The sequence below is a fragment of the Paralichthys olivaceus genome, chromosome 23, assembly GCF_024713975.1.
Source record: "Paralichthys olivaceus isolate ysfri-2021 chromosome 23, ASM2471397v2, whole genome shotgun sequence".
Lineage (NCBI taxonomy): Eukaryota > Metazoa > Chordata > Actinopteri > Pleuronectiformes > Paralichthyidae > Paralichthys > Paralichthys olivaceus.
In genome coordinates this window covers 479,126-506,652 of record NC_091115.1, presented here as the reverse complement: position 1 = coordinate 506,652, position 27,527 = coordinate 479,126, and the positions used below count along the sequence as shown (strand labels likewise).

The 27,527-nt window shown below is 43.6% G+C and overlaps 3 protein-coding genes and 2 non-coding genes across 8 annotated transcripts in view; 4 read left to right on the top strand and 1 right to left on the bottom strand.

The window, feature by feature from the left end:
- The window catches only part of phf21b (PHD finger protein 21B), a 45,810-nt gene extending 29,754 nt beyond the window's left edge, over nucleotides 1–16,056 (top strand). For all 3 annotated transcript variants that reach the window (XM_069519925.1, XM_069519924.1, XM_069519926.1), the window contains 12 exons: nucleotides 4,508–4,768; nucleotides 9,447–9,539; nucleotides 9,667–9,999; nucleotides 10,265–10,393; nucleotides 10,495–10,546; nucleotides 10,661–10,737; nucleotides 10,852–10,906; nucleotides 11,363–11,385; nucleotides 11,826–11,984; nucleotides 12,295–12,361; nucleotides 12,473–12,576; nucleotides 12,802–16,056. In XM_069519925.1, the coding sequence (XP_069376026.1) occupies nucleotides 4,508–4,768; nucleotides 9,447–9,539; nucleotides 9,667–9,999; nucleotides 10,265–10,393; nucleotides 10,495–10,546; nucleotides 10,661–10,737; nucleotides 10,852–10,906; nucleotides 11,363–11,385; nucleotides 11,826–11,984; nucleotides 12,295–12,361; nucleotides 12,473–12,576; nucleotides 12,802–13,056 (1,608 nt within the window). In that variant the 3' untranslated portion in view covers nucleotides 13,057–16,056. The remainder of the gene's footprint in view (nucleotides 1–4,507; nucleotides 4,769–9,446; nucleotides 9,540–9,666; nucleotides 10,000–10,264; nucleotides 10,394–10,494; nucleotides 10,547–10,660; nucleotides 10,738–10,851; nucleotides 10,907–11,362; nucleotides 11,386–11,825; nucleotides 11,985–12,294; nucleotides 12,362–12,472; nucleotides 12,577–12,801) is intronic.
- A 159-nt stretch (nucleotides 16,057–16,215) lies between these two features.
- On the bottom strand, nucleotides 16,216–21,619 carry LOC109644584 (rho GTPase-activating protein 8-like). Of its 2 annotated transcripts, XM_020110001.2 has the most exons (13): nucleotides 21,450–21,619; nucleotides 21,297–21,338; nucleotides 20,248–20,379; nucleotides 19,877–19,964; nucleotides 18,435–18,566; nucleotides 18,278–18,364; nucleotides 18,105–18,203; nucleotides 17,915–18,025; nucleotides 17,758–17,831; nucleotides 17,455–17,532; nucleotides 17,175–17,303; nucleotides 16,989–17,092; nucleotides 16,216–16,718 (listed from the first exon to the last, which is right to left on the bottom strand). In XM_020110001.2, exons 2-13 carry the CDS (start codon nucleotides 21,334–21,336, stop codon nucleotides 16,521–16,523), a joined length of 1,272 nt encoding a protein of 423 aa, XP_019965560.2. In that variant the 5' UTR covers nucleotides 21,337–21,338; nucleotides 21,450–21,619; the 3' UTR covers nucleotides 16,216–16,520. The 2 variants fall into 2 exon arrangements, with proteins under 2 accessions (XP_019965560.2, XP_069376033.1); XM_069519932.1 differs by lacking the exon at nucleotides 21,450–21,619 and having other exon boundaries at nucleotides 21,297–21,443.
- A 1,785-nt stretch (nucleotides 21,620–23,404) lies between these two features.
- On the top strand, nucleotides 23,405–27,064 carry rpl18a (ribosomal protein L18a). The gene is made up of 5 exons (XM_069519921.1): nucleotides 23,405–23,565; nucleotides 24,968–25,147; nucleotides 25,229–25,358; nucleotides 26,541–26,650; nucleotides 26,918–27,064. The coding sequence occupies exons 1-5, from the start codon at nucleotides 23,491–23,493 to the stop codon at nucleotides 27,008–27,010; spliced, it is 588 nt and encodes a 195-aa protein (XP_069376022.1). The 5' UTR covers nucleotides 23,405–23,490; the 3' UTR covers nucleotides 27,011–27,064.
- LOC138406869 (small nucleolar RNA SNORA68) lies at nucleotides 24,768–24,898 on the top strand. The gene has a single exon (XR_011240271.1). It is a non-coding gene; the product is annotated as a small nucleolar RNA SNORA68 (small nucleolar RNA).
- On the top strand, nucleotides 26,121–26,251 carry LOC138406870 (small nucleolar RNA SNORA68). The gene has a single exon (XR_011240272.1). It is a non-coding gene; the product is annotated as a small nucleolar RNA SNORA68 (small nucleolar RNA).
- Nucleotides 27,065–27,527: the final 463 nt, after the last annotated feature.

Sequence of the window (27,527 nt, the reverse complement as noted above, 5' to 3'; positions counted from 1 at the left end):
TGATAAGACGACCCACTGCCGGGGGGGGGGGGGGGGGGGTCGACTCTGCAGGAAATGACTCAACAACAGGAGCTGAAACACTGAGGTTCTGTTGGTTCTGTTCTGTTGGTTCTGTTCTGTTGGTTCCGAGTCTGTAGATGTTGGATCTGATTTGGGATCAGCTGTAGTTGAGTTTATCTCCACTGCACCAACGTGAAACCTCAGTTTATTTAAAGGTTCATTCTCCCCCCCCCCCCCCCCCCCAACGAGGCCCCATGCTGCTAACTTTCTGTTTGAGTCTGATGCGGGGCCCCTCTGCCCCTTTTACCTGGGGCCCTCAAACTCCAGTGAAACGCTCCTGCAGCATAAAGGACCTGAGCTGTTGGTAAATGGACCTCGGGGGGTTCGGTCCGCTCCATTCATGCTCTCGCTCTGAGGACACTCTCAGCTGATCATCTTTCCGTGCGTTGGACCTTTAATGGAGTGTTCTTCTCTTGTTTCACTCCTGAAGTGAAGGATGTGAGTTTTTCTTCTTCATTGGTGGAAAAAGGACGGACTGCAGCCGCCCGTCTCCTCAGCACCTTTCAGGAGTGAAGGGCCTCACTGGTAAATGGAGTGTAAACAAAGAGAACGTCTGGCAGCTGCGCTGATGGAAATCTGAACAGCTACTAATGCGTTTTTCAGCAGCGCTGTTATCTCAAAGGCACACTATCAAAACGGAGCACATAATGAGTGTGGATAATCCTGTCCGCTGCTGGATCCGCAGTAAACAGCGCCGGGCTGACGGATGACCTTAACTGTGGCCTTCCAGCGAATTAAATTGTGCCAGTGGAGAGCAGAGAGACTACGTGTCCACAGATCCTGTTAAACTCGTCCTGGACGAGACGTTACAGCAGAATGTCTTCAATCTGTAACTCAACAACCAGACGTGTTGTATCTTCAGACACGTTCCTACATTTAGTGTTTGTTAGTTTGAATCAAGGTATTTGACGTGAAGCTGTTGGTTCAGCAGAGGAGGAGCCGGAGGAGAATTCGCTCCAGATAAAAACCTCCTGAGCCATCAACACTGAAGGAGTCCTCCCCAGGAGAAGGTTCCTGACTCTCCCGTAGTTCCGACATCAGTAAACATCAGCTCTGGTTAAATATCTCGAGCGTGTTAGCGGCTCGATCTCCTGTCACAGCTGGGGGTTGATTTGTGGCAGTTGGAGGTTCACCAGCTCGGGTACAGAGACGAGACCAAAGTGAATCATCGACTCTTAAGTTAATTCACGTAGCTGCGGAACATTGGGCTCCGCCCCGCTCAAGCATCACGGCGTGCGGCCGTCATTAGAGCGTGTGCATGAAAGGTGAGCGCTGAGTGGACGTTGATGAAAGCCTCCGCTGCCTACGTCCAATTAACACAGTCGGAAACAGAACACAGAGAAAATGGCTCGTTAGGAGGCGGCTTTTTAAAAACTGTCAACGTTCTGCGCGCAGACGTCTGGTCAGAGGTCAACGTCCCAGCGTGATCCGCCAATCAGGAGCCTCCGCTGTGTGATGGACGGCAGCTTCCTGCTGACAGACAGAATGTTAATAAGAGTCAGGTATTCAAATGTCCTGAAGCCAGAGGTGATAAGTGGATCAGCGGCAGCTGTTAGACCATAATGCAACACGGTGAAAACACTGTGTTTTTGTGTTAATTAACCAAAACGAATTCTCTAGTTTGTCAGGAGCTGAGGAACCAACACTTAAAATAACATTCGATCCTGTTGGAACGAGGAGAAACAAACTCTACGTCTGTTACGTACGTGTTGAGAAATTAGAAACACTCTGTTTCCTCGGGGGAGGAACCGTTCATCACATCGTTGTGATGAACGGCGAAGGACGCTTCTCTTAGCAGCGCTCGATTCTGAGGAGGACACAGTTCGGCGGCTGGATAAAAACACTGAGGAGAAGGAAAAATGTTCAGATCCTTGTTTTACTGCTGTTCAGTCTCACGAGGACGTCCAGTGAGTCGGCCGCTGCAGCGAGACGTCCGTCAGCCGACATTCTGACCTCGTTCTCCGGGATTTTAACCAGAGTTTGAAATCGCCAGAGGCCGGTTCAGAATGAATTAGGTTTCTCTGACATTTCAGTAAATCCCCCTGTTAGTTGGATGTTTCAGATGGATATCAGTTTCATTTCAGCGTGTCCATTACTGGGAGACATGTCGGGCCGTCGTTGTATTCAAGTCACAGGTTTTCTCTTCAGGATAAATCCCTCGCAGCTTTTGAAGAACCCAGAAGGTCATTTACCGACAGTTAATCCTGGTTTAAAGGTTCCTCCAGGAAAACTGTTTCAGACCATTTCACAATATATTTCAACTTCCTGATCAAACCAAGAACAAAACAGAGGATCGTCAGTTAATGGTTTTTAAGTGAAGTATTTTTATTTCTGCTTAAAGGCCAAAATTCCGTTTTCAGTTTTTTTAAAGTTAATACATGATTAATATAAAGTATAATTGAAGATGTGAAAGTAATTTGTTTGTTCTAATAAAAACTTGATCCTCTTCAGACAAACAGATCACGTTAGAATGTTTCACTACTTTATTTTTTTATCAGAGAATTAGAGAAAATCACCTAAATGAGAACTCAATAATATTTAAACTGTATTTGTGCTCGTGAGCTCGTCAGTTAGTTTCTACAGTTATTATTTATATACTAATCTTTTATTTTAATCGTTTTTATTCGTCGAACCTCAAACACAATACTAAAGAATTTCCTGCAGCTGAAAACATTTCCACCGATAACTGTCACAAACCCAGTTATTGAAATGATTATTAATCAAACAGATCGACATGAACGAGCTGCAGCTCATTAAGGATCCACAAGACTTTCATTCAGTAGTTTTCAACCAGTTTTACTTTATTAAAAACTAAAAAATAGATAATTATATATATTTAATAACTTGACCCACTTTCTTTATGATAAATCCAAACTCTCTCTGCCTTCTTAATATTGATATAGTTTTTAGTTAAAGTATTCACAGAATCACAATAGAGATCTCTCTGAGCACCTTGTGTCTGTGATACCTGCTGCCCCCCCGTCACCTCTCTCCAGGAGGGTGAGGCTCGGCTCTCAGCCCCGAGAGGTCGGTGGAGGAGTAGTGACCTTTGAGACAATCGGAGGTGGCTCCGCTCCAACAAACGCTGAATGGCGAGTGGCGGCCCTCGGCCCTGATGCGGGGCCCGCCTGTGGATTACATTGATCCTGTGAAACAAAGGAGCCCGACAGGCTCTTTGTTAATAAATAACAACATGAGAATGAAAGAAGGCGGCTGACGCTGCTTCAGTGAAACTAACAGGAAGAAGAAGAAGAGTTGGAAAAGTAAAATAACCCAGAGACACATTCTGAGATCCTCCACCCTCTGAAAACACTTCAGTTCCACCTTAAGTCTCCGGCCTGTTTTTTAAGGAGGACTAACTGATTAGTGATGCAGCAGCGAGGCCCGAAATGAGTCCGTCAGCCCCCCCGCCTCCCCTCCTCCTCCCCCTCTTCCTCCCACTCTTTCTCCCCTTTCACAGGCTGAATAATAGAGACTGATGCTGGTGTGTGTGTGTGCGTGTGTGTGTGTGTGCGCGTGCGTGCGTGTGTGTGTGTTCCTTTAAATCAGCTTGAATCAGCTCATTTAGAAACTTTAGTTGAATCAAACAAATGAAGCTGCAGACAGAAAATATAATCAACACAGCGACTCTCTTCTTCAAACACGTATATAAATATATAAATATATAAATATATAAAGTAGGAGTGTTCTACTTCGTCTCTCGTATCTGATGTCGTGTATCAGAGCGTCGGCCTCTTTGCTGATGTTTCTAATCGCTGCAGCAAAACGCACTCGGTCTGAAAATGCTTTCAAAGTGTAAGATGTGTTTTATTTGTATTTTTTAAAGCGGATGCAGCCCCCCCCCCCCATAGACCCACTGTAGTCCATAGAAAAGCATGAGAGTGGGGGGGGGGGGGGGGGGGGGGGGGGAGAAGGGCAGTGGGATGGAATATGAAATATTTACAGAGCTTCTTCTTTTCAGCAGAGCGAGGGTGAAGCGGAGGGGAAAGTGAGACGTACTTATCTCGAGGTGTATTTTTCTTTTCCAGGCTGAAGAGGAGAAGGTGGGGGAGGGTTGTGTGTGTGTGTGTGTGTGTGTGTGTGTGTGTGTGTGTGTGTGTGTGTGTGTGTGTGTGTGTGTGTGTGTGTGTGTGTGTGTGTGTGAGGACACACTGAGCTCCTGGACTGTTTGTCAGCAGAGACTCAGCAGACGATGAGCTTCAGTTTTACAGAAGCAGTAACAGCAGAGTACAAACATTCTCCAGTAAAACGACTGAAGTAAAAGTACAAGTACTGATTCAGCATCTTTCCTCCAGTAAAAGTCTAAAAGTTCAGGTTCTGAAAACTACTCAAAGTATAAAAGTAAGAAGTGTGATCACTGCCGACAATGACACTACTGTACCGCAGCCAGCCACCAGGGGGCGATCCACATGATCTAACCTGTCTGTCCCTCTCTCTCTCCTGACAGAAGCTGGCGGTCAGATCTTGTCCTGTAGGGACGACCAAGCCGCTGTCTCTCATCAAGCCGCCCAGCCAGAGCATCGCCATCTCCGTGGTGCCGGCCAAGGCTCCCGTTTCCATGGTGACCGCACACATCAACGGACAGAAGGTGGCGAGTTCGGAGCCGCTGCAGACGTCCCCCATCAACCTCCAGACCGGCGGCAGGGTGGCGGCAACCGGAGTCCACGCGTTCAGCAGCAGGAGAGCAGGGGAGCTGCCTCCGTCTCAGGTAACACCTGAAACATGTGGAACACCTGAAACATCTGGAACAGCAAATATACACATCGATACAGATGTGAGCAGTTTGTGATTCGTCAAACTTAACGTCTCAACACTCTAACTGCAGATTAAAGTGTCACATGTGATCTACACACGTGTTCTGCGGAGCTTGAGCCCACACAGTTATCGAAGCCAAAGACACGTGTGCAGCACATCTGCATCTTCTCAGTCCGCACAGGAAATCAGCTGTAAAAACTGTGACATCACAGATTCTGTCCTGTGTCTCTGGACGTCTGTTCTTCTTCTCGTCCCGGCGGTTTGTTGCAGTCCGCGTGTGAAGCCGATGATCGGCTGCGCCTTTGGTTCAAAGTCACTTTGTGTCGTTGAGTGAAGCAGAAAACGACTTCCTGTTTGTCTGAAGGTTCAGGTCACAGAGAGACGTTAATGAAATCGAAGCGCTCAGATGCTCTGAAGTGCGATCGTCCAGTTTATCACTCAAGTGTTTGTCTCTTCGTGAGGATTCAGTCTGGGCTCCTCTCGCTCTGTATTCAGCTCCATCAGCTCCGTCAGCTCACAGCCGGGATCAGACTCCACACTGGCAGCCTGCGCACTTTTACTGTAATTGTACGACCCTGTAGAGGGGGGGGGGCGAGCCCTGGGGCCCCTCAGGCTCCTGATTCATGATCCATGAGTCCGTGCAGCAGATTCTGTCCGTCCACACGTCTCTCGTACGATGGACCGTGTTTGTTTTCTGAACGTTGGAGATTTGTTGTTGCAGATTTAAATCCTGTGAAGTAAAAGAAACCCCAGATGTGTTTTCACATCACGACCTGACTCCTCGGAGGTGTGTGAAGGAGAGCTGCTGTGACTCCCTCCTCTCCCTCCTCACCCTCCTCTCCCTCCTCTCCCTCTCTGTTGGACGGTGGAGGTGAGCAGGTCGAGGTGGGGGTGGGGGGGGTTCTTTATGACTGTATTGTTCGGTGTGAACGCTCCTCACCCAGCTGCTCACCCGTTATCACAGAGCAGTAAAAAGAAAAAAACCCTCACAGGCTTCTGCTCGTTTCTCACCTCCGCCAATCGAGAGTCATAAAAGCTCGGCCAATCAGAAGCCGCACGCAGAGGAGGTGGGGGGGGGGGGGGGCCTCTCGACCACCTGGCTGCTAATTTGGAGATCAATAATGAGGTGTAATGGGTTTGCTGCTCCGCGTGAGTGCACATGTTAAAGCTGCATTGTCCCAACACGTCAGTGAGAGCGGCTGCAAACGAACAACACGACTCAGTGACGTGAACTTTTTATCTCACGTTTATATTTTTTCACATCTTCTCCTGCAGCCTCCCGGAAACACGCGTGTAAGATGTCAGAGTGCGTCCGTGTGAGAAAACACGTGAAACTCGACGAAGCTTCGGTGAATCTGTCTGAGAATCTGCTGCTTTAACGTCGATCCTGCTTCTGTGTCGAGGCTCCTCATCGTCTTTAACCAGCCGTCGACCTCGCCTTCCGCCTCCGAGTCTCATCAGAGCTGGAGGACGGCTGAGACGGCGTCTTCGAGCAGACCATTTCGCTCTCAGAGCCGAGAGTAACTAACGCATCTCCATTTCCTCCCGTTAAAAGAAGTTAAATATCTCAGATGAAACGCTGCCATGTTGTGTTGTGACGTCATTTGGCTTCATGGAGGAGGAGGAGTTTATGACCTATACTGCAGCCAGCCACCAGGGGGTGTTACAGATGTTTTGGCTTCAATTTAAAGGAGCTGTAATGTCGTCCATCTTTATTTACCCACAAATAATAATTGAACCTAATTTTTTAAATAATAATATTTGTTTTTTTAAACTCCTCAGAAAACCTGATTATATTTAAAGTACCCTTCATTTGTTCGAGGAGAAGTTCTGCAGGTCACGGAGCAGGTTCCTCTGGTGCGTGAGCAGCAGAAGAAGTTATAAAAGTCTGTCTCATATATCACAGGAGAAGCTCCTGGATCAATGAAGGAGAGATTTTATCATCAGAGTTGAACGACTCTGTTTCTTTTATTAATGTCGTTTTTGCAGCTTCAGTGCAGATGTTGTTTTCTCCGTCTTGTTCTTCTCTGATCCAGTTTGAGTCATGACCAGGTTTATTTTGAACTCCTGATAATGAACAGTGACGTTGAACCTGCGTCTTCAGTTTATCGTCCTGCAGCTCAGAGCGTGAATGAAAAGATTCTTTATTCACCTTCATGCTGAAGTGTGTGTGTGTGTGTGTGTGTGTGTGTGTGTGAGCCTCGGGCAGCGTCCTCTGCTGGCGGCTGCAGGAACAACCCACTGTGCACCAAAACTAGAAATTGAGTTTCTTCACATTTTCATCCAGATAATTCAAAAGATTTTCTTCAGTTTGTAAACGGACGTGTTGTCTGAGGAAACTCCACCACAACTGATTCAGGTTTATTTAAGTTGAACATCAACAACTACAGGAGTTTAACCAAAGTGTTGAACAATCCTGGACAAAGGAAGTAACACAAACATGGATGAAGTAAATAGAACGACATGAACAGAATCATGAGGCGGTTTAAGAATTAATGTTCAACTTGTGGTTGTTTGATGAAGTGAAATGTAAAATACAGTCGTGACAGAACTGAACTCTGCTGAGAGGAAGCGTTCTGAAAACACCACAACATCCAGAAACAACTCTGTGAGAATCTATGTTCCTGATTTAATCTTCACGTTTTCAGAACAGGCGACTCGAGTCCCTCTGGTGTCGTGTTTTCAAACGAGAGCTGAAACAGAATCAGGCCGAGCCGTGTCTGAGCGATGTGTTTAGCTTTAGCTTAGCACAGTGACTGGAAACAAAGGGAAACTGTTAGCATGACTCCATCCTCATTAGAAAGCATGATGCACTTTCATATGTTTCCAGTAAATACACAGCTCCCTCCTCTGTGTGTGTGTGTGGGGGGGGGGGTTTGCTGCAGAGCTGCCGTCTGTCAATCATCGTGTCGACTTTAGAATTTGAAAGAAGAAAAGAAAGAACAATCATAAAATAAAAAACAGTTTCATGGTTTGTTAACGGCCGACACTGGAGAGGAGGAGGAGGAGGAGGTGGAGGAGAGACGGAGGAAAAGAAGCAGCAATTACTAAATGAAAGACTCTGCACTGCAAGAATTTTCATCTCTGCAGTTGCCATGGGAACAGGCCTCGGCCGCCTCCTCCCCCCGCCTCACTGAGCGGCTGCAGCACAATACAAAGAAATGAAGGGGGGGAGGGGGACCGCGGGGGGGAGGAGAAAGTTTCCTTCCTTTTATTTGTCAGATTTTCAGATGAGGGGTCGAGACGACGCAGGGCGACTGAAAGTCTGAGAGAAAGTTCCAGACAATGACGACGACTTGTTTTCTTTTTGATACCAATGGTTCAGATCTGATGGATCCTCAGAGTCTCTGCTGCTGTTGCTCCGTCACACTGAGGCTCATGTGCTGCTCGGACGTTAACGCAGGTTTGACCTTGGGGCTTTGCTCCATGTCAGCTGATCCACGGCCTCCACGTCAGGTCTGAGCTCAGAACCAGGAACATAAACAGGAAACACCTTTCTGAGAACCTAGAAACGCTCTGTGTTCCAGTAACGTTGAGATTCACACACTGTGGTAAAGTCACATGATTAAATCTCAACGTCACTGAAACACTTTTTTAATTATTCAGAAGTTTTTAGAAAACCTATTAGTTACTTTCATATGAAACTCCACCACTAGAGGGCACCAGAGTGAGGCACCCTGGACTCATAGATCAGATCCAACGAGGCGCGACGTCGTGTTTGTTTCTCACAGTTTCACTGACGAGAAAATATGTTTTGATTTCTGTCGTTGAAAAATTCAGGTTTTTGATGAAAAACAGATTTTTTAAAAACATAATTGTAAAATAAATGAACAGATAAACATCGTCCAAAATCTGAGACCACTTAAAAATGAAAGTGTTTCATAAAACACTAATTTAATGGAATGGTAATTTATTTAAAAAGAAACTAAGACAGAATTAAAAATAAAACTTAGTTTTTTAAATTATATTCATATGATTGTCTTAAAAAGTAAATGTTTATTTTATATTCAGACAAATGTACATATCTATATTTTATATATGTAGCATGTGCAGACATATATAAAATATTTAATATTTGAGACGTCTCCTCTGGGTTAGATTGTTTGTAATGTTTTAAAAGTTGTAGTTTTGAATCTACAGGCAGCTGCTCTGGTGTCAGATTTAAACAAATAAATCTAATCTGCAGAGACTTCAGCTGCTTTTCTTTCATTTCTAAAGCAACACGTCTCCTCTGATGAGGAAACTGGTTTAATGGAGGATTTCCGTTTCCTTCAGGAGGTTTAGTGAAGCTCAGACTTCCATCAGAGGTTAAACTGAATTAAAGCTGCGTTCATGTCGCCTGCAGCGTTTTAGATTCGCTGAGTCTTCACAGGAATCAACCCGTCGTTCAGGCTCCAGATCAAACCTCTGGATTTATTTCACTTGTTCTAAGTTTTAGAGATGTAGAGGATGATGAGTGTAGTGTGCAGCACAGTGGGGCTCCCCTTGTGGTTGTTGTTGGTCACTACAACAACAGAACGTGTTCTTTAGATCCGGTGACGTCGGTGCAGATGTTTCAGAAGCAGCACGTGTGTAACACGGCTGACGTTCATGCCTTCGTGTCCCTGAAGTAACTGATGCATGTGTTTCAGATGCTGGGAACTCTCGCTGCTGTGCCCATCAAGGTGCCTCAAGTCAGCTCCCTGCACCGGCTGGCAGGACAAGCAGCCACTGTGCTACCTCAGGTAAGGTTGAGTACAGTGGTTACTATGGTAACCTGTCCCCTCAAAGAGAGACGGGACCTGGTCCGAGTTTAGTTCCAGGTCCTGAAGGCGTCTGAGTCATTAACACTTTCTCGTGGTCGCTGTGCAGGTCAGGCCAAAGACCCAGATCCCGGACAGCCTTCCCCACAGCCCCTGTCAGGAGCTGCAGCCGCTCAGCCTGCAGAGGGCCACCGCCGTGGTCAGTCCCAAGAGCCAGGGCCCCACCCTGCCCACCGCCAACAGCACCTTCAGTCCCGACCACCAGCCCAACGGCCAGAGCGACGCCTCTTCGCCACCCGCCCCTCCCCATGACCCGTCGGGGAGCCCAGACTCCAGCAGTCCGACCCAGCACGCCTCGGCCGGACCCGGCGTGGCGTACGCCATCATTGCCGCCTCTCCCGCCACAGGAAACGGAGTGTCTGCTGTCAGCGAGGCCGTCAAGGTGCAGCCACTGTTTATCTGAATCAAAGTGTCGATCGTCTCTTCGTGTCACTGACGTCTGATCAGTTTATTATTTTCAGACACCAGCTTTGTTTTCAGCGCTGAAGAAGACTTTTATTTTGAAAGAGAAACTAAAGAGATTATTAACGGTTTAATAACGATTCATTTTTGAGAAATTTCATTTCATTCATAAAATAATTAGACTGATTTTAAATGATTCCTCTGATCAACAGTTGAAGATTGAAAACACTTGTTTGTGTTTCCAGGTGATAATAATCCAGCCTCAGGCTCCCAGCAGCACTGACGGGCCCCCGGGGGCCCAGGCTGACCTGCCGCCGCAGGAGGCGCCGCCCGCCCCGAAGTCCCCGTCGCAGAAGAAAGACGAGGATCCTGAGGTGAGAAAACCTGATTCATGAAAACAACAGCGACGCTCTGACTCTTTGCAGCGTCGCTAACGTCGCTAACGTCGCTAACGTGTTCTCTGCGTCTCTGACAGAAAATCGCCTTCATGGTCGCGCTCGGCCTCGTCACCACAGAACATCTGGAGGGTGAGTTCACACGCCGAGCAGCAGGAACACACTTCACATGATGAACGTTTAGTTAACGAGGAAGAAAAGGTTTGTTTGTTTCATTGGATGATTGTCGTCTTTTGTTTCGAGCAGAGATTCAGATGAAGCGACAGGAGAGGAAGAGACGAAGCACAGCCAACCCAGCGTACAGCGGCCTGTTCGAGCCCGAGGTCCGAAACATTCTTAATACAGCGGAACTGTCGGAGATTAAACTTCATCGTGGAAACAAGTTACACGCTTTAAACTGATCACATTTAAATTCATGTGTTTTTGTTTCTCTGCAGCGGAAACGTCTGGCGTCACATTACCTGAACAGCTCCCTCTTCCTGTCAGCACGAGGTAAAACACTTCGTTCAGAACCGTTACAAACACAATTATACTTTGATTCAATTAAAAACTTATTAATGACAAAGAAAACATTTTCTAACTTTCATACATGTTTCATGTTTTCGAAGTTAGAAAGAAAACACTCTGCTTCAGCTGCAGCAAACAGATCAATGAACGAGTCCGGAGAATAAAAACTAATTCAATGACTTCTGCTTCCGTTGAGGCTCCGCCCACACTAACACACCTGAAAACACGTCACATGACCATTCACGCACGCTGGTCATGTGATGTAAACAGGAAGTAGTGTTGACTCGTCTTGAGTTTCAGCTTTTATAGGAAAGGATTTGGACTTCCTGTTGTCTCGTTCTTCTTCTGTGGTGTTTTCCTGCTGCTCGTCTTCACCTTTAACCTTTAACCTTGACCTGTGTGTTGCCACTAACCTCTGCTCTGCTTCCGTTCACACGCCAGACTCTGAGGATTTCTGCTGGAAGGTACGTCACATGACATCAAAATATCTTACTTTGAAAAACTTTCTTTAATCACAAACTCTGAAAAAAGTAAAAAAATAAATTTCAGCTTCTGATGATGATCAAGAAATCAAATGTTTTTCAGAGTAAAATACACGTTTCAGTTTCATGAAATCTTCAGTTTAATAAACACTTTATATTAATATCAGGTTTTTATCTTTGAAAAAAGAAAACGATCAGATCTTGTTTGTGTCATTTCACTGCTGCTTCACGTTTAACACTTCGATGGTTCCTGAATAATTTCAAACGAAACAAACGGTTCATAAAATAAGGTTCTGAAGGTTCTCAAGGTTCTGAAGGTTCTCAAGGTTCTAAAAGTTCTCAAGGTTCTGAAGGTTCTGAAGGTTCTCAAGGTTCTGAAGGTTCTCAAGGTTCTCAAGGTTCTCTGGTGTTTCGTCCCTCAGGAGGACGTGGAGCATGACGACCACTGTGCCATCTGTAAGGAGGACGGAGAACTGCAGCTCTGCCACAACTGCCCCCGAGCCTTCCACCCCAACTGCCTCCACCCGCCCCTCAGAACCCCCCCCAGAGGCCCCTGGTACTGCCCCAAGTGTCAGAAGAAGGTACTGCATTTTATTACACTGACGTCAGTGAGGTCGTTTGTTTTAAATCTGCGAAAAGACGAAAGAACATGTTGGACTGAGAGTTAGCTTAGCTTAGCATAAAGACTGGAAACAGATGGGAACAGTTAGCTTGTCTCCACTAAAGTTTCCACGGATTTTCTTTAATTTAAACAATGAAACAGTTTAAAGAGAAAAACAACTGATGATGATGATGAAGGTGATGATGATGATGATGATGATGAAGGTGATGATGATGATGAAAGTGATGAAGGTGATGAAGGTGATGATGATGATGTCGTCTGCTCCTCAGGTTTTGAACAAAGAAAACATGTCGTGGCCTCAGAACTTTGTTCAGTCCTACGTTACACACAAGACGGGTGAGAACGAGCGTCTGTCTTCACATGAGTGTGTGTGTGTCCTTTTAAACATGCTCTGATGAAGTGTGTGTGTGTGTGTGTGTGTGTGTGTCTGTGTGTGTGTGTGAGCAGTGAGGCAGGAGGAGAAGCGACGACTCCTGAGAAGAAACAACGAGCTGAAGACAGAATGCGCTCATCTGGAGGAACAAGACGAAGAGCTCAACCAGACACTGAAGGTAAACACACACACACACACACAGACACACACACACAGACACACACAGACACACACTGACACAGACAGACACACACTGAGACACACACACACCAGAGAAACGTCTTCTATCTGATGAATCCTGAAGAACGAAGTCGTAGATCAGCTGATTTGACATCAGTTGACAACAGCCGCCTGAGGTCATGTGACTGTGAAAGACAGGAAGTTGACGTTGTTGTTTCCGCAGCAATGTCAGGACCTGAGGGAGCGGCTCCTCGATCAGCAGAGAGACACTCACGCGTCGCTCGACCGCCTCAAGGCTCTTATCAGGCTGATCCAGCGCGACCAGCTCATCCAGGTCACCATGACGACCACGGCCACCATCGCCGCCTCCTTGCTCTCCCAGTCTTGGATCAAACCCACCAGCACCGCCGCCCCGGGGCCGTCGGCCACACCCCTGCCGAAGAACCACGCCCACAGCCAGGACAGTGTCAACAACTAGCCCCGCCCCCTGCGGTCGTCGAGGAAGGTGATTTCTTTCAAGGTTTTCAAACATCTTTTCTCCGAGAGCCGAAACAAACTGAGCCTCGATCCACTCGATTCAAGTATTTTTTAAATCCAACACCTACAGTGCTTACGAGATTTCTTTCTTTTTTAAGTTCTTTTCTATTTATTCATGTTCTTGGCCTTAATGTATTTATTACAAACCGTTAGACGACTGAGCCGTCGCAGGAAACCAGGAGTTTTTCTGCGCGCTCCGAAAGATATTTCCCTTTTTTAAACACAGGTATAATAACTGTTCTGCGTATAGAGAGAGAGAACGGTAGAGTTAGTCGTAGTGGAAGAAAACAAAGCGTGGATGGAAGTGAACGACTGTACATTGATATATCTGAGTAGATGTTTGTTCTCATTCTCCTATGAACAATGTTTTTTGCCATAATAATTCAGGAAGATGTTTCATGGTGTATGTAAACGAGCCTTCGAACAAAAACAGAGAATAACTTTTTTTCAGTATTAATAGAGTCAAAGAAAAAAGTATTTAAGATAAAACTACAGAAATTAGCATTTCTAGTGGAGATTTTAGTATTTTCATGCTGATGCCTGTTGATAAATGTAAGTTTGGAGTATTCAAGGGGATCACTGTACATATGTTGTATTATTATTATGATTATTAATATCATCATCGCAGGTTTTCTCGGTTGTCAAACATCTGAAACTGAAGCGAGTCCCTGTTTGTAAAACTGACGAAACACAAACAAGAGAATGAGTTTGGTCATTTTGAACTGACGTCTCTGTCCATGATCGTAAAACGTTCCGAAGACGTGAACAAAGACAGATAATGGACCGAACGCTCTGAGGACACAGTGTTGAGCATCGACACGAGAGGAGACGCTGGAAAACTTCGTGTCTCCTTTAGATTAAAAATGATTTCATGAATTCAACTTTTTTCTCCTTAAAAAGTGAAAATGTTTTCTTTTCTTCACTAATTTTCTTGTTTCAGTATCTTGAAGACAAATCAACTCATTTTCTTGTTTGAGGAAACAAACAGTTAAAACCAACAGGAGCTCCAGTTTCGTTGGTTCACAGCTGCACTCGAACACAACACGTCGACGTGCGATGCATCCGTTCGTCCCCGCCCCCTTTAACCAGTATAGAAAATATGCCAAAAACTCTTTGTTTTTGTACTGGGGTCGTTCATCTATCAATAATGTCCATTGTGCTTTCTTCTCCTCCCTGCCTGTTTTATATTTCTGCCGTTGAATCTTTTTTTACTCGTGTTTCCGAGCGTTTGAACAGCGACGAGCCTGTTGAGCGACAGATGAACACTGCCTCAAGTACAAATCCTTTCAATCCAGGGTTTTCTCTTTGTTTGCGTCATTTTGTAGAAACCAGTCAATCACACACGGGACAACTCTGTCAAACTGCAACAACTTTGACTGTCGCTGGACGAGCGGATGACGTCGTCCTGGTTCAAAACAAAGAGAAGCAGGACGCCGCCGTCACGTCTCGCTCGCTCCATTTATCTCGCTAGTCTTCCTGCTGGTCCAGAGAGGTTCCGTCCAAATGTGGAGAACGTAGATTTAGTCCATTTTTTATTTCCTGTCTCTCTGACACACGCTGATGCACAAACATGGAGAAACAAATAGTTCAGAGAAAAATGCCTTTTAAAGAAAAGAGGAGATTTGTGACGTTAGAGAAGAGATGATTTTATTTGAATTGAATCATATCCTGTTTGTCCTGTGACGTATCAAAGATACTGAACTGATCCTGGTTCATCCCAAGCTTCAAAGTTAAACGAAGTAAATATATCATGAAGTATATCATCAATGTTCAAGAAGAAATACACGTTAAAAAGCTCCAGATCATCAACACGCGTGTAAATCAATGAAGTCACTTCCTCTCGATCCGGAGTGAACGTCAGAAACTTTAAGAATCTGAAACTCAAACCAACGATTCTTCGGCTTGTTTTCATCGAACTGAGTCAAACTCTGTTTTCATTCGAGTCCAAAATGAAAAGTTAAACTAAAGTACAGATTCAATTCTCTGTAAAGTAAAACATTTGAAAACTGAAACTTTTGTCTGTTCAACAAAAGAAAGATTTGAGAACCAGATGATTTAAAGTCATTTAAACTTTAACATTAGGATCAATTCTACACGTGAAACACGTCTCATTTAAACTCTGTTGGACTCAGAGCTTCACTCGACTGAGACAAATGAAATCCATGGCCGGTGGAATCGTTGCAGCTCAGGAGCCCGGAGACGTTTCTAACGTCTGACATTTGCCTTTTTAAAGAACATGATCGGTTGGAGCTGCCTCCTGTCACTTCTGTCACTGCGGACGTCATGTGATGCATATTCAGTTTCACCGAGAGCCGCCGGCGCTCCAGGTGACGTAAAAAAAAAAACATATCAGCGCTCTGTCACGTCGATGCCGCCCCCTTCAGACCCCGCCCCTGCAAATTAAGCGTTAAAAAAGGCCCCTCCCACCACCACCCACCACCCCCACCCAACCTCGTCATCCATTTCTAGAAATCTTCTCCGGGAGAAACTGTGCAGTGCTTAAACAGATCTATTTTAATACACAACTCAACATTTGAACAAATAAGAAAAAAGACGTAGAACATTTTTATATTCTTTTACCAAGGAGCAAAAAAAAGAAGAGAACAGAACATTGGGGTTTTCTATCGTTTGCTGGTTCTGCATTCTGACTCTTTGTATTATTTGAGCCACAAGGAGGCGCTGACACGACGAGGGCGTTTAGATGGAAATGAAATGTCTGTTGAAGTAGAAGTTTTCTTTGTCATTGCTAAGGGGACTGTCCAGTGGATAGTGTGTATAGGAAAGTGTTTGTCTTAAATATGCCAATGTAGTTTTTTCTTCTTTATGATGCATTAAAAACTTGATGGATGGACGTTGGTAAATGGTTAAAGAGTAGTCTCACTTTTTTGTACCAAGTTCTTACAAAAAATTGAATCATTAATAAACAAATTCAAGAACAAAACGTTTGGTTCAAGAGAGTTTTTGTCTTTTACTCAGAATTTGGTCTCTGAACACGTCAGGTTCCATCTCTGAACTCAGAGTTATTTCACTTTTATTTGTTCAGAAGCTTCTGTGCTGCTGACAAGTTCATTCTGTTGAACCGTTAATTTATCACACGCTCTTTTTTTTAAAGTTTGTTTTGGGTTTATTCTTTATTGGACGTTGTCAGAATGAAATGTGGGAGAAGGTGAGTAAGAAAAACACGCAGCTCCACCAGGTGAGCTAACACGTGAATAACTAACAGCTCAAAGCCGCGCTGCAGAGAAAAATCACAATCGTCAGAGTGGAGGGGTCCACGTCTGGAGAATCTAGATTCTTGAAGCTTAAGGTCAAAACCTCCTGAGATACTGAAGAGATTTCATTCAGTTGATTTAAAAAAAGTAGAAAACCTTGTGTCAGTGGACCCAGAGCTGCCGACCCGCAGCTTCAGGGCGTCACTTCTCCCGCTGCACGGCGAGAAGAGAACACGGTGTGGAAATGTTCGATGAGCAGCTCGGTGAAGATGTTGACGGGCGTCAGAGCCGTGAGGGAGATGGAACCATGACGAGGCCAAACCAGGTTCACCCCGAACACACACGACAAGTTGGACGGACTCATCTTGTTACTGATGCTCTCCTGAGACACCTGAGACGACCAATCACAGAGGGCTTCATCGTTTACATCACGTTACATCATCGTCTACCCACAAACACCTTCAGACGGACACACATCACATGACCAGTAACCACTGATGACATCACACACGTGCAACAACGCGTTAGTGACACGAGACTGAAACTAGAAACAAGCTGAGCTTCATGTTAGAGAATCGATATTTGATCAATACATAATAATAATATATAATACAGATTATATCAGATGAATTCAGATTATATCAGATTAATTCAGACTCACCATGTGGAGGAAACACAGCAGAAACTTCACCACGATGAAATTATGTTCAGGAAGACTTTCAACAATCTGTTTACACCTCGTCACACGGAGGATGTTCTCCACATCTGAGCCACGAGAGAGGAAACACTGATTGATATGAATGAATATATTTGAATATAGACTCTGATCTGGAGACGACAGACTCACTGAGGATGTCCTGGACTTGGCTGTAGACTCTGAATGTGAGCACAGGTTCAGGAAGTTCTCTGAGGAACGTCTTCAGGATCACAGCAGGAACATGGACGTCACCGTACTGAGCAAAGTTCACAGGCTTCCCTTCAAGAATGAGACAAATATATATACACGTGAATATTTATACTTTATAAAACTCTTAACAATAAGTTTACTCTGTGATTTATCCACAAAACAAAGACAAAAGATATTCAACTCAAAGAAACAGGAAAGTCAGATCTTCAGATTCACTCACCGAGATTAAAGAGCTTCTGAACGTCCTTAATGAGCTGAACACGAGCCGAGCGTCTGAAGAGTCCCTCTGTCCTCAGACCTGAGACACAGAGACGGACACAGAGAGACTAAGAGACAGACACATTCAGACGATGACACAGAGAGACTAAGAGACAGAGACATGAAGACACAGAGACAATCAGACAATGACACACAGAGACAGAGATGTCTGTGATGTCACATGACCTGGTGATGAGATCATGAACAGCTGTGTGATTTGTATGACCCCCCCCCCCCCAGACTCTGGTGGTTGTGGGTGTCTCACCGTTCTCCTTCAGGTATCGAACCGTCTGAAGCAGCACAGGCGGAATCGTGGCCCCCCCGTTCTTCTCTCTGATGCTTGGAACACACACGTTGTTGAATCCATTAGTTTTTGCTCAGTGGCGTGATGTTTGAATCAAAGCGTCAGTGAACGGACTCACTACTGAAGACTGACTCCAAACTGCTGAGTGGGCAGGGGGGGGCGTGGCGGCGGCTTCTTCACCGGGGGAGGGGCTCCGCCTCTCTGAGCCGCTCGTAACTTTTCATCGTGTCTGTGAGAAGAAAAACGAATGTGACGTTTTCTTCAAATGAAGAACTCAGCGTTCTGTGTGCACGTCACGTGACTCGTACCTGAGGACGTCAGCAGGGACGACGAGCTGCTCGAAGTTCACGTGTTCTCTCAGCTCGTCCAGAAAGTTCACGTACGTCAGCTTCTTCCCGAACTTGTGGCTGAAGGAAACAAAACGAGCAGAAACTGAGGAAGAGACGAGAGTTTGAGACTCGACAGCCGAGAAGATTTTTACCTGATCAGAGGTTTGAAAATGTTCCAGACGATCCGGATGAAGTTTGTGGGATGAACCACGTAAAGAGTCTTCAGGTTCTTCTTGTATCTGAAACGACGTGAGCAGTTTCATTAGAGGAGGGTTAGGAGGGTTCCACACACACAGAGAGGTGACCTACTTCCTGTCGAACTCGTTGTACGCTTCTCGTAACCATTTCAACGACGGCTTGTTGCTGCTCCTCAGACCGTGATGGAAATAAACCAGGATGTAGTCCATCTCCACGTACTGGTCCAGCGTGAACTTCAGGTACCTGCAGCACAGACGTGTTGTGAGCAACCAGTCGCTCTGCGTCACCTGTGTTTCCCGTGTGTTTCCCGTGTGTTTCCTGTGTGTTTCCTGTGTGTTTCCTGTGTGTTTCCTGTGTGTTTCCTGTGTGTTTCCTGTGTGTTTCCTGTGTGTTTCCCCTGTGTTTCCTGTATCTTTCCTGTGTGTTTCCTGTATCTTTCCTGTGTGTTTCCCGTGTGTTTCCTGTGTGTTTCCCGTGTGTTTCCTGTGTGTTTCCTGTGTGTTTCCCGTGTGTTTCCTGTGTGTTTCCCCTGTGTTTCCCGTATCTTTCCTGTGTGTTTCCCGTGTGTTTCCTGTGTGTTTCCTGTGTGTTTCCTGTGTGTTTCCTGTGTGTTTCCCTTGTGTTTCCTGTGTGTTTCCCGTGTGTTTCCTGTGTGTTTCCCGTGTGTTTCCCTTGTGTTTCCTGTGTGTTTCCCCTGTGTTTCCCGTGTGTTTCCTGTGTGTTTCCCGTGTGTTTCCCTTGTGTTTCCTGTGTGTTTCCCCTGTGTTTCCCTTGTGTTTCCTGTGTGTTTCCCCTGTGTTTCCCGTGTGTTTCCCCTGTGTTTCCCGTATCTTTCCTGTGTGTTTCCCGTGTGTTTCCTGTGTGTTTCCTGTGTGTTTCCTGTGTGTTTCCCGTGTGTTTCCCCTGTGTTTCCCGTATCTTTCCTGTGTGTTTCCCGTGTGTTTCCCGTGTGTTTCCTGTGTGTTTCCCGTGTGTTTCCTGTGTGTTTCCCGTGTGTTTCCCTTGTGTTTCCTGTGTGTTTCCCCTGTGTTTCCCGTGTGTTTCCTGTGTGTTTCCCGTGTGTTTCCCGTGTGTTTCCCGTGTCTTTCCTGTGTGTTTCCTGTGTGTTTCCCTTGTGTTTCCTGTGTGTTTCCTGTGTGTTTCCCGTGTGTTTCCCGTGTGTTTCCCGTGTGTTTCCTGTGTGTTTCCCGTGTTTCCCGTGTGTTTCCCATGTGTTTCCCCTGTGTTTCCCGTGTGTTTCCCGTGTGTTTCCCGTGTGTTTCCCGTGTCTTTCCTGTGTGTTTCCTGTGTGTTTCCCTTGTGTTTCCTGTGTGTTTCCTGTGTGTTTCCCGTGTGTTTCCCGTGTGTTTCCCGTGTGTTTCCTGTGTGTTTCCCTTGTGTTTCCTGTGTGTTTCCTGTGTGTTTCCCGTGTGTTTCCCGTGTGTTTCCCGTGTGTTTCCTGTGTGTTTCCCGTGTTTCCCGTGTGTTTCCCGTGTGTTTCCCGTGTGTTTCCTGTGTGTTTCCCGTGTTTCCCGTGTGTTTCCCGTGTGCAGCAGGATTCATGGTGGACGTACTCGAGCAGCCGCTGATGGTTCAGCTGGTGCGATGGAGGCAAACAGCAGCTGCTGAAGATGATCAACTTCCTGCCGTAGTTGTCGTCTCCTGGAGACAAAACGGACGAGTTAGAAATAACTTTATTTAAACTGAACAACAGGTTTTTATTGATGTGACGCCAGCAGAACAAAGATCCTGTACAGTATATATACAGTATGTATATATATATATATATATATATATATATACATAGATATTTATACTGTATATTTATATATGAATGTTTTTTATGCTAAATTATCGAACGATCACATTTGAGAAGTTTTAATCAGAAAACGTTTGTGAGCATCTGAGTCTGGATTCTAAAAATCTGAATAAGTTCGGTACCGACCAGAGACCTGGACGATGCCGTGTCGAGCCACGTCATAATACGGGTGGGAGGAGTCAGGAAGGACTGACGATGGAGCGTCTGTGACACATGTCTGCTCCTCCTCTTCCTCCTCCTCTTCCTCCCTCTGCAGCTCTGTCCGTTAAATACAAAAACACAAAGAAACGACTGAAACAGACGAGAAGTGTTTAAACTGAAACACAAAATAAAACCAGCGGAGTGAAGAATCTGAACTGAGGTTCCGAAGAATTAAAAATAAATCACAGGTTGATTTCAAATCAAATTCCATCTAGAAAAACATTACGATTTAAATATAAACCAGTTTAAACATGATGATTTAAATATAAACCAGTTTAAACATTAAGATTTAAATATAAACCAGTTTAAACATTAAGATTTAAATATAAACCAGTTTAAACATTAAGATTTAAATATAAACCTGTTTAAACATTAAGATTTAAATATAAACCAGTTTAAACATTAAGATTTAAATATAAACCAGTTTAAACATTAAGATTTAAATATAAACCAGTTTAAACTCTCAGAGACAGAAACATTATTATCAGACGCTGGTTTTTCTGAAGGAAGTTTCTTATAAACACAATCATCTGATAAGAGACAGGAAACAATCTGAGAGCAGGAGAACACACAACACACACTCACCCAGACACACAACACACACACACACACAACACACACACATCCAGACACACAACACACACACATCCAGACACACAACACACACACACCCAGACACACAACACACACACATCCAGACACACAACACACACACACCCAGACACACACACACCCAGACACACAACACACACACACCCAGACACACAACACACACACACCCAGACACACAACACACACACACCCAGACACACAACACACACACATCCAGACACACAACACACACACACCCAGACACACACACACCCAGACACACAACACACACACACCCAGACACACGACACACACACATCCAGACACACGACACACACACATACAACACATGTGTAACTTGTGTGTAACTTGTGTGAACTCACCAAGGTCCGCGAGCTGCTCCAGGTCAGATGCTGACGTCATATCTGCGTCGTCGTTAAAGAGGGAACAAGGATGGTGACGTCACGAGGTTATCGCAACTGAGACATAAAACATCGTTAATCGAACAAAGTGACGATGTGACGTCACTGGTTTACCTGTCTAGGCGTCACGTGGTGTCAGAGGTTTAGCTTCAGGTGAGACAAACAAACAGGAAACAGGAAACAGTGAAACGAGCTCAGGTGAGTTTCAGAGTAAAAATCTGCAGGTGGAGAAAATGAAACCTCCTCAGACAGGAGGAGGATCTGCGCATGCGCAGAAAAGAGAGGAGGGAACTATTCCTCATTTAAATGATAAATCACGTTCTTCCGGAAACTCTCACCGGACATGGTCAAACATTTCATTAACTCTGGTTTAACTTAAAGCAAGTTACTGTAATTATGTTTTAACTAAGTTGTTCTGTCGAACCATTGTTTACCTGAGATAACGTGATGAATAAGTGTTAATCTGGAGAAGAGTCTTTATTAAGAAGTTAGATAAATAAATGTTAATCTGGAGAAGAGTCTTTATTAAAATGTTAGATAAATAAGTGTTAATCTGGAGAAGAGTCTTTATTAAGAAGTTATCACATAAATAAGTGTTAATCTGGAGAAGAGTCTTTATTAAGAAGTTATCACATAAATAAGTGTTAATCTGGAGAAGAGTCTTTATTAAGAAGTTATCACATAAATAAGTGTTAATCTGGAGAAGAGTCTTTATTAAGAAGTTATCACATAAATAAGTGTTAATCTGGAGAAGAGTCTTTATTAATATGTTATCACATAAATAAGTGTTAATCTGGAGAAGAGTCTTTATTAAGAAGTTATCACATAAATAAGTGTTAATCTGGAGAAGAGTCTTTATTAAGATGTTAGATAAATAAGTGTTAATCTGGAGAAGAGTCTTTATTAAGATGTTAGATGAATAAGTGTTAATCTGGAGAAGAGTCTTTATTAAGAAGTTAGATAAAAAAGTGTTAATCTGGAGAAGAGTCTTTATTAAGAAGTTAGATAAATAAATGTTAATCTGGAGAAGAGTCTTTATTAAGAAGTTATCACATAAATAAGTGTTAATCTGGAGAAGAGTCTTTATTAATATGTTATCACATAAATAAGTGTTAATCTGGAGAAGAGTCTTTATTAAGAAGTTACCACATAAATAAGTGTTAATCTGGAGAAGAGTCTTTATTAAGAAGTTAGATAAATAAGTGTTAATCTGGAGAAGTCTTTATTAAGAAGTTATCACATAAATAAGTGTTAATCTGGAGTAGAGTCTTTATTAAGATGTTAGATAAATAAGTGTTAATCTGGAGAAGAGTCTTTATTAAGAAGTTATCACATAAATAAGTGTTAATCTTCTTCTGCAGTCTGTGATTCAGTATAATGTCAGATGAGTGGTCTCTTGATCCCACCTTGTGGCTGGAATAAGTAAATGCAGCTGTTGTGATGGAGGATATATAATATGATTCTGTCCCTTTATGGTTTCTGTAATTATTATATCTGTGGCGATGGTATAATGTTTATACTTTATTGTGTGTATCATTATTATATTTATAGTAATATTACAGTATTTATACTTTATATTTGTGGTGATTTTATAATAATTATACTTTATATTTATTGTGTGTATCATTATTATATTTATTGTAATGTGACAGTATTTATACTTTATATTGGTGGTGATTTTATAATAATTATACTTTATATTTATTGTGTGTATCATTATTATATTCATTGTAATGTGACAGTATTTATACTTTATATTAGTGGTGATTTTATAATAATTATACTTTATATTTATTGTGTGTATCATTATTATATTTATTGTAATGTGACAGTATTTATACTTTATATTGGTGGTGATTTTATAATAATTATACTTTATATTTATTGTGTGTATCATTATTATATTCATTGTAATGTGACAGTATTTATACTTTATATTGGTGGTGATTTTATAATAATTATACTTTATTCTGTATATTATTATTATACACTGTTCCGGTCTGCTTGTCCCGCCTCCAGGTGTTCTCTCCTCTGATTGGCTCTACCTGACGTTCTTTCTCGAACTCCAGCCAATCGTCAGTGTTCATTCTCCGCCTCAGCCAATCAGAGCGCGGGAGGTTGTCTAGAAGATGACAGCTTCCTGTCTGTCGTGCACATGCGCAGTGCGCCCCCTGCAGCTCCCTCTTTGACTGCGGCGGTGAGCGGAGGAACCATGAAGGCGTCCGGAACAGTAAGAACCTGCACTTTCAAACATGTCCTCCGTCCTCAGCCGAGCTCCGACGGCAGCTTCGCTCCCAGGAGCCTCGCCTGCAACTGTCCCAGTGTCCGAGCGACACGAAGGTCGCGTGGCGACCGACATTTAGGCGTTTTTGTCCCGCTGCGTTAGTGGCTCCAACATGGCGGCCTCCGAGCCATGTGGACGAGGCGAGCTGAGACAGACTGAACCCGGAGAATCGGTTTCATGTCGATTCAAGTTCGTCTTTAAGATTCAAACTGATCCGCTGCTTCTCAAAGTTCACATCTGAGGTTAGCTAGCGAGCTAACGCTGCCGGCTAACACACGAGCGAACACGAAGCTAACACGAAGCTAACGTTAGCCGCTAATGTGGCTGTGAAGTGTGGACGTCATCAGTGAATAACGAGAATTTAATGAAAAGTTGATTCTGAGTTTAAAAGTTAAAATGTTAAGAATCTGTGAACCGCACTCAGCGCTGAGGATCATGGGAAATAATTCAGTGCCAACGTTTACACAAACACGTGTCAATTAATGTGGATAATTAATAAATGACTCATTTTAACTTTACTGATTTAATCAGGTTTAATATTCAACAGTGAAAAATACATGAATCTGAAGTGATGTGAGGAAGCAGTGTCATACGTCATGATTAACTTTCTACACAAAGTGGAATTGTGTCGTCAGGACTTTAGAAATGATGGTGAACGTTTCTTACATTTTCTAACTCGTTTCCATGATTAATTAATATGAATTCATATTGTAGATGATGACTTTGATTCAGTTTTCTCTAAAATAATCATCTTGTTTATTAACAAAAGTTTTAAATTTGACCTTTAGAAGCTGCAACTTGAAAAATGAATTAAAAGTAATTTAACTACAAAATAACTTTAAGTGGAATTAAGAATTAATTCATGAAGCTCTAGATTGAACGTTCGTCTCTAATGAGTTCAACTGTCGACAGGTTTTAATTTAAATTCTCTTGATGTCACATTCAGTCAAACACAGTAAATGAACTAAATTAGAGTGAAGCTAAAGTTTTGAATGAAACTTAAGTGCTCAGTGAATTCTACTTTAGAAGAAGTTCACTTTAAAAGCTCTGCAACACTTTGAGGAAGAGTAGAAATATTTGTGATGAATCCACATGGACAGAAACATGAAGCGTGTTTATATTTGAGTGTTCGTCTTCACGTTGGTTCATTTGCACCCAAACCCAAAGATCCCATCATGTCAGTGGTGTGATGTTGCCTGGTGTGCACACAGAAACTGATCCTTGTCGCCTTTCTCTGCCGCTGCCGTGGCTTTGAAAGTGAATCCAAGGCTCCACATCTGAACTCTGGTCGTGTTGCTTCTGTCTAATGTGACGTGTTCCTTGAGTTTATTGTTCGTTCTGCTCTCAGCTTAGGGAATACAAAGTTATTGGGCGTCTCCTGCCCTCTGCCAAGAACCCTGCCCCCCCACTGTACCGAATGAGGATCTTCGCCCCGAACCATGTCGTGGCCAAATCCCGCTTCTGGTACTTTGTCTCTCAGCTGAGGAAGATGAAGAAGGCGTCTGGAGAGACCGTCTACTGTGGCCTGGTAGGTTCTCGGTGCTTCTGGTCCAGTGATGACGTCAAATCCAGTAAAGAATCAAATGTAACCGTGTTGATTTGTGTTCAGGTTCATGAGAAAACTCCCCTGAAGGTGAAGAACTTCGGTATCTGGCTGCGTTACGACTCTCGCAGTGGAACCCACAACATGTACAGAGAGTACAGAGACCTGACCACATCTGGAGCCGTCACTCAGTGCTGTGAGTACAAACACCAACATCTGGAGTCCAGGGTTTAAAAGTGTGAGATAGTTTGGCCCAAAATAATCATAGAAACAAATGCGAAGCAGCAGAGAACGAGGTTTGATCTTCTCCTTCATTAAAGGTCGCAGGTGAACTGTAGGTAAATGTGACCTTTGACCTCTGGTGTTAAACATAAACGACTTCATCATCACAACTTGACAGAAACACGAGGTCATGTGAAGATGCTGCAGAAGAGAAACTCAGACACAAAACGAACAGAATTGTTTGAAATGTCTCGTGATACTTAGATTTTATTTTTCTCTCATGGTTTGATTCATATTTATTATTATTGCAACAACGTCAAATCACAAAACGGGTCTAAGTGTTGGAATAAGAAAGTGAACGTTCCTGTCGCAGCAGGTTTATTATGATTCTGTAACATTTAGTTTTCTGTCAGTCACTGAATCTGTGGATTCTTTTTCTGTGGGTTTTGACAAACAGAAACAAATGGAGGTTTTAGAAACGGAGATATTTTACTGAAGAAAATGACTCAACAGGTTGATTCTTTTATAAACTGTCTCAAGTCATTTGTCTGTCATGTTGAATTATCTTGTTTTTCTCAGTGAAACACAGTAAATGAACCAAATGAGAGTGAAGCTTTGAATGAAACTTGTCAAACTAAAGTGCTCAGTGAATTCTACTTTAGAAGAATTAATGAATCCACATGGACAGAAACATGAAGCGTGTTTATATTTGAGTGTTCGTCTTCACGTTGGTTCATTTGCACCCAAACCCAAAGATCCCATCGTGTCAGTGGTGTGATGTTGCCTGGTGTGCACACAGAAACTGATCCTTGTCGCCTTTCTCTGCCGCTGCCGTGGCTTTGAAAGTGAATCCAAGGCTCCACATCTGAACTCTGGTCGCGTTGCTTCACAATCACAGAAACACAAAGTTCTCAGATGTGAACTCTTCAGTGTGTTCTTGTTTCCACTCGTTCATGTGTCAAAGAGTCTCTGAGGACACATCGATGGAAGATCTGAAGTGTGACTGTAACTGATCTCCGGTGATTTGTTCATGAAAACAGTCAAATTATGTTTTTCTGAACTCAGACGACGTGAAATCGATTAAACGAGTTCTGATCCTGTTTGTAAATCAAGTTCACTCTAAGAGCAGTTATTAAAGAGCGTGTTTGTCTTTCAGATCGTGATATGGGAGCTCGCCATCGTGCTCGCGCCCACTCCATCCAGATAATGAAGGTTCAGGTCATCGCTGCCAACAAGTGTCGCAGACCTGCCATCAAGCAGTTCCACGTAAGTGTCGTCACCGGGTGGTGTGTTGAAACGAGTCGTGTGTTGAAACGAGTGTGGGCGGGTCTCTCTCTGGACCGCTTCAGCTTTGAGTCGGCTCCGGTTTAAAAACCCGCCAAACTAAAAGCCAGATTCCTCTTCCAGATTTCCAGCTTCCATCTTCAAACCTGGCGGTTCTGAAACTGGCGACATCATTAAAAACGGTTGAAATTGATCACTGTGTGTTTATAACGTCACATAAACGTCTATTGTCTCTGTCGCCCCCTGCAGGACTCAAAGATTAAGTTCCCGCTGCCTCACCGGGTCCTGCGTCGCCAACACAAACCCCGTTTCACCACCAAGAGACCGAACACCTTCTTCTAAAACACATTTTTCACTGTGTGCGGGGAATAATAAAGTTTCTGTTATAGAAGACGAGCAGCTGCTTCACTGACTCATTATTTTCATCTTCATTTCCTCAGATTTAATCATCAGAGTAAAGTTCATTCACAAAAGTTAATAAAAACTTGTTTGTTATTTTTCACAGTTTGAGAAACGGAACATTTGACTCGTCTGAGCTGGAAGTGACGAAACCTTTCAGAGTAAATGTTTGAAACTATTTCAAAAGAAAATGAATCAATGTCAAAAAACAAAAATACCAATTTAATACTTTTTCATGTTTGTATTGAAAACGTGAGAATTTATTAAATGTTTGACCGAGTGACGAACTGTTTTCATCTTAACCAGTTTGTTAAACTTAGTGTTTCTCTGGTTTTATCTCAACAGGACAAATATTAATTCTTTATAAACTTTTCATTGGTGTCAGAATGTTCGTGTATTAAAATGTATTTTATGAATGAAACTGGTTTGATCAATGTACACGTTGATGACTAAGTTTGAC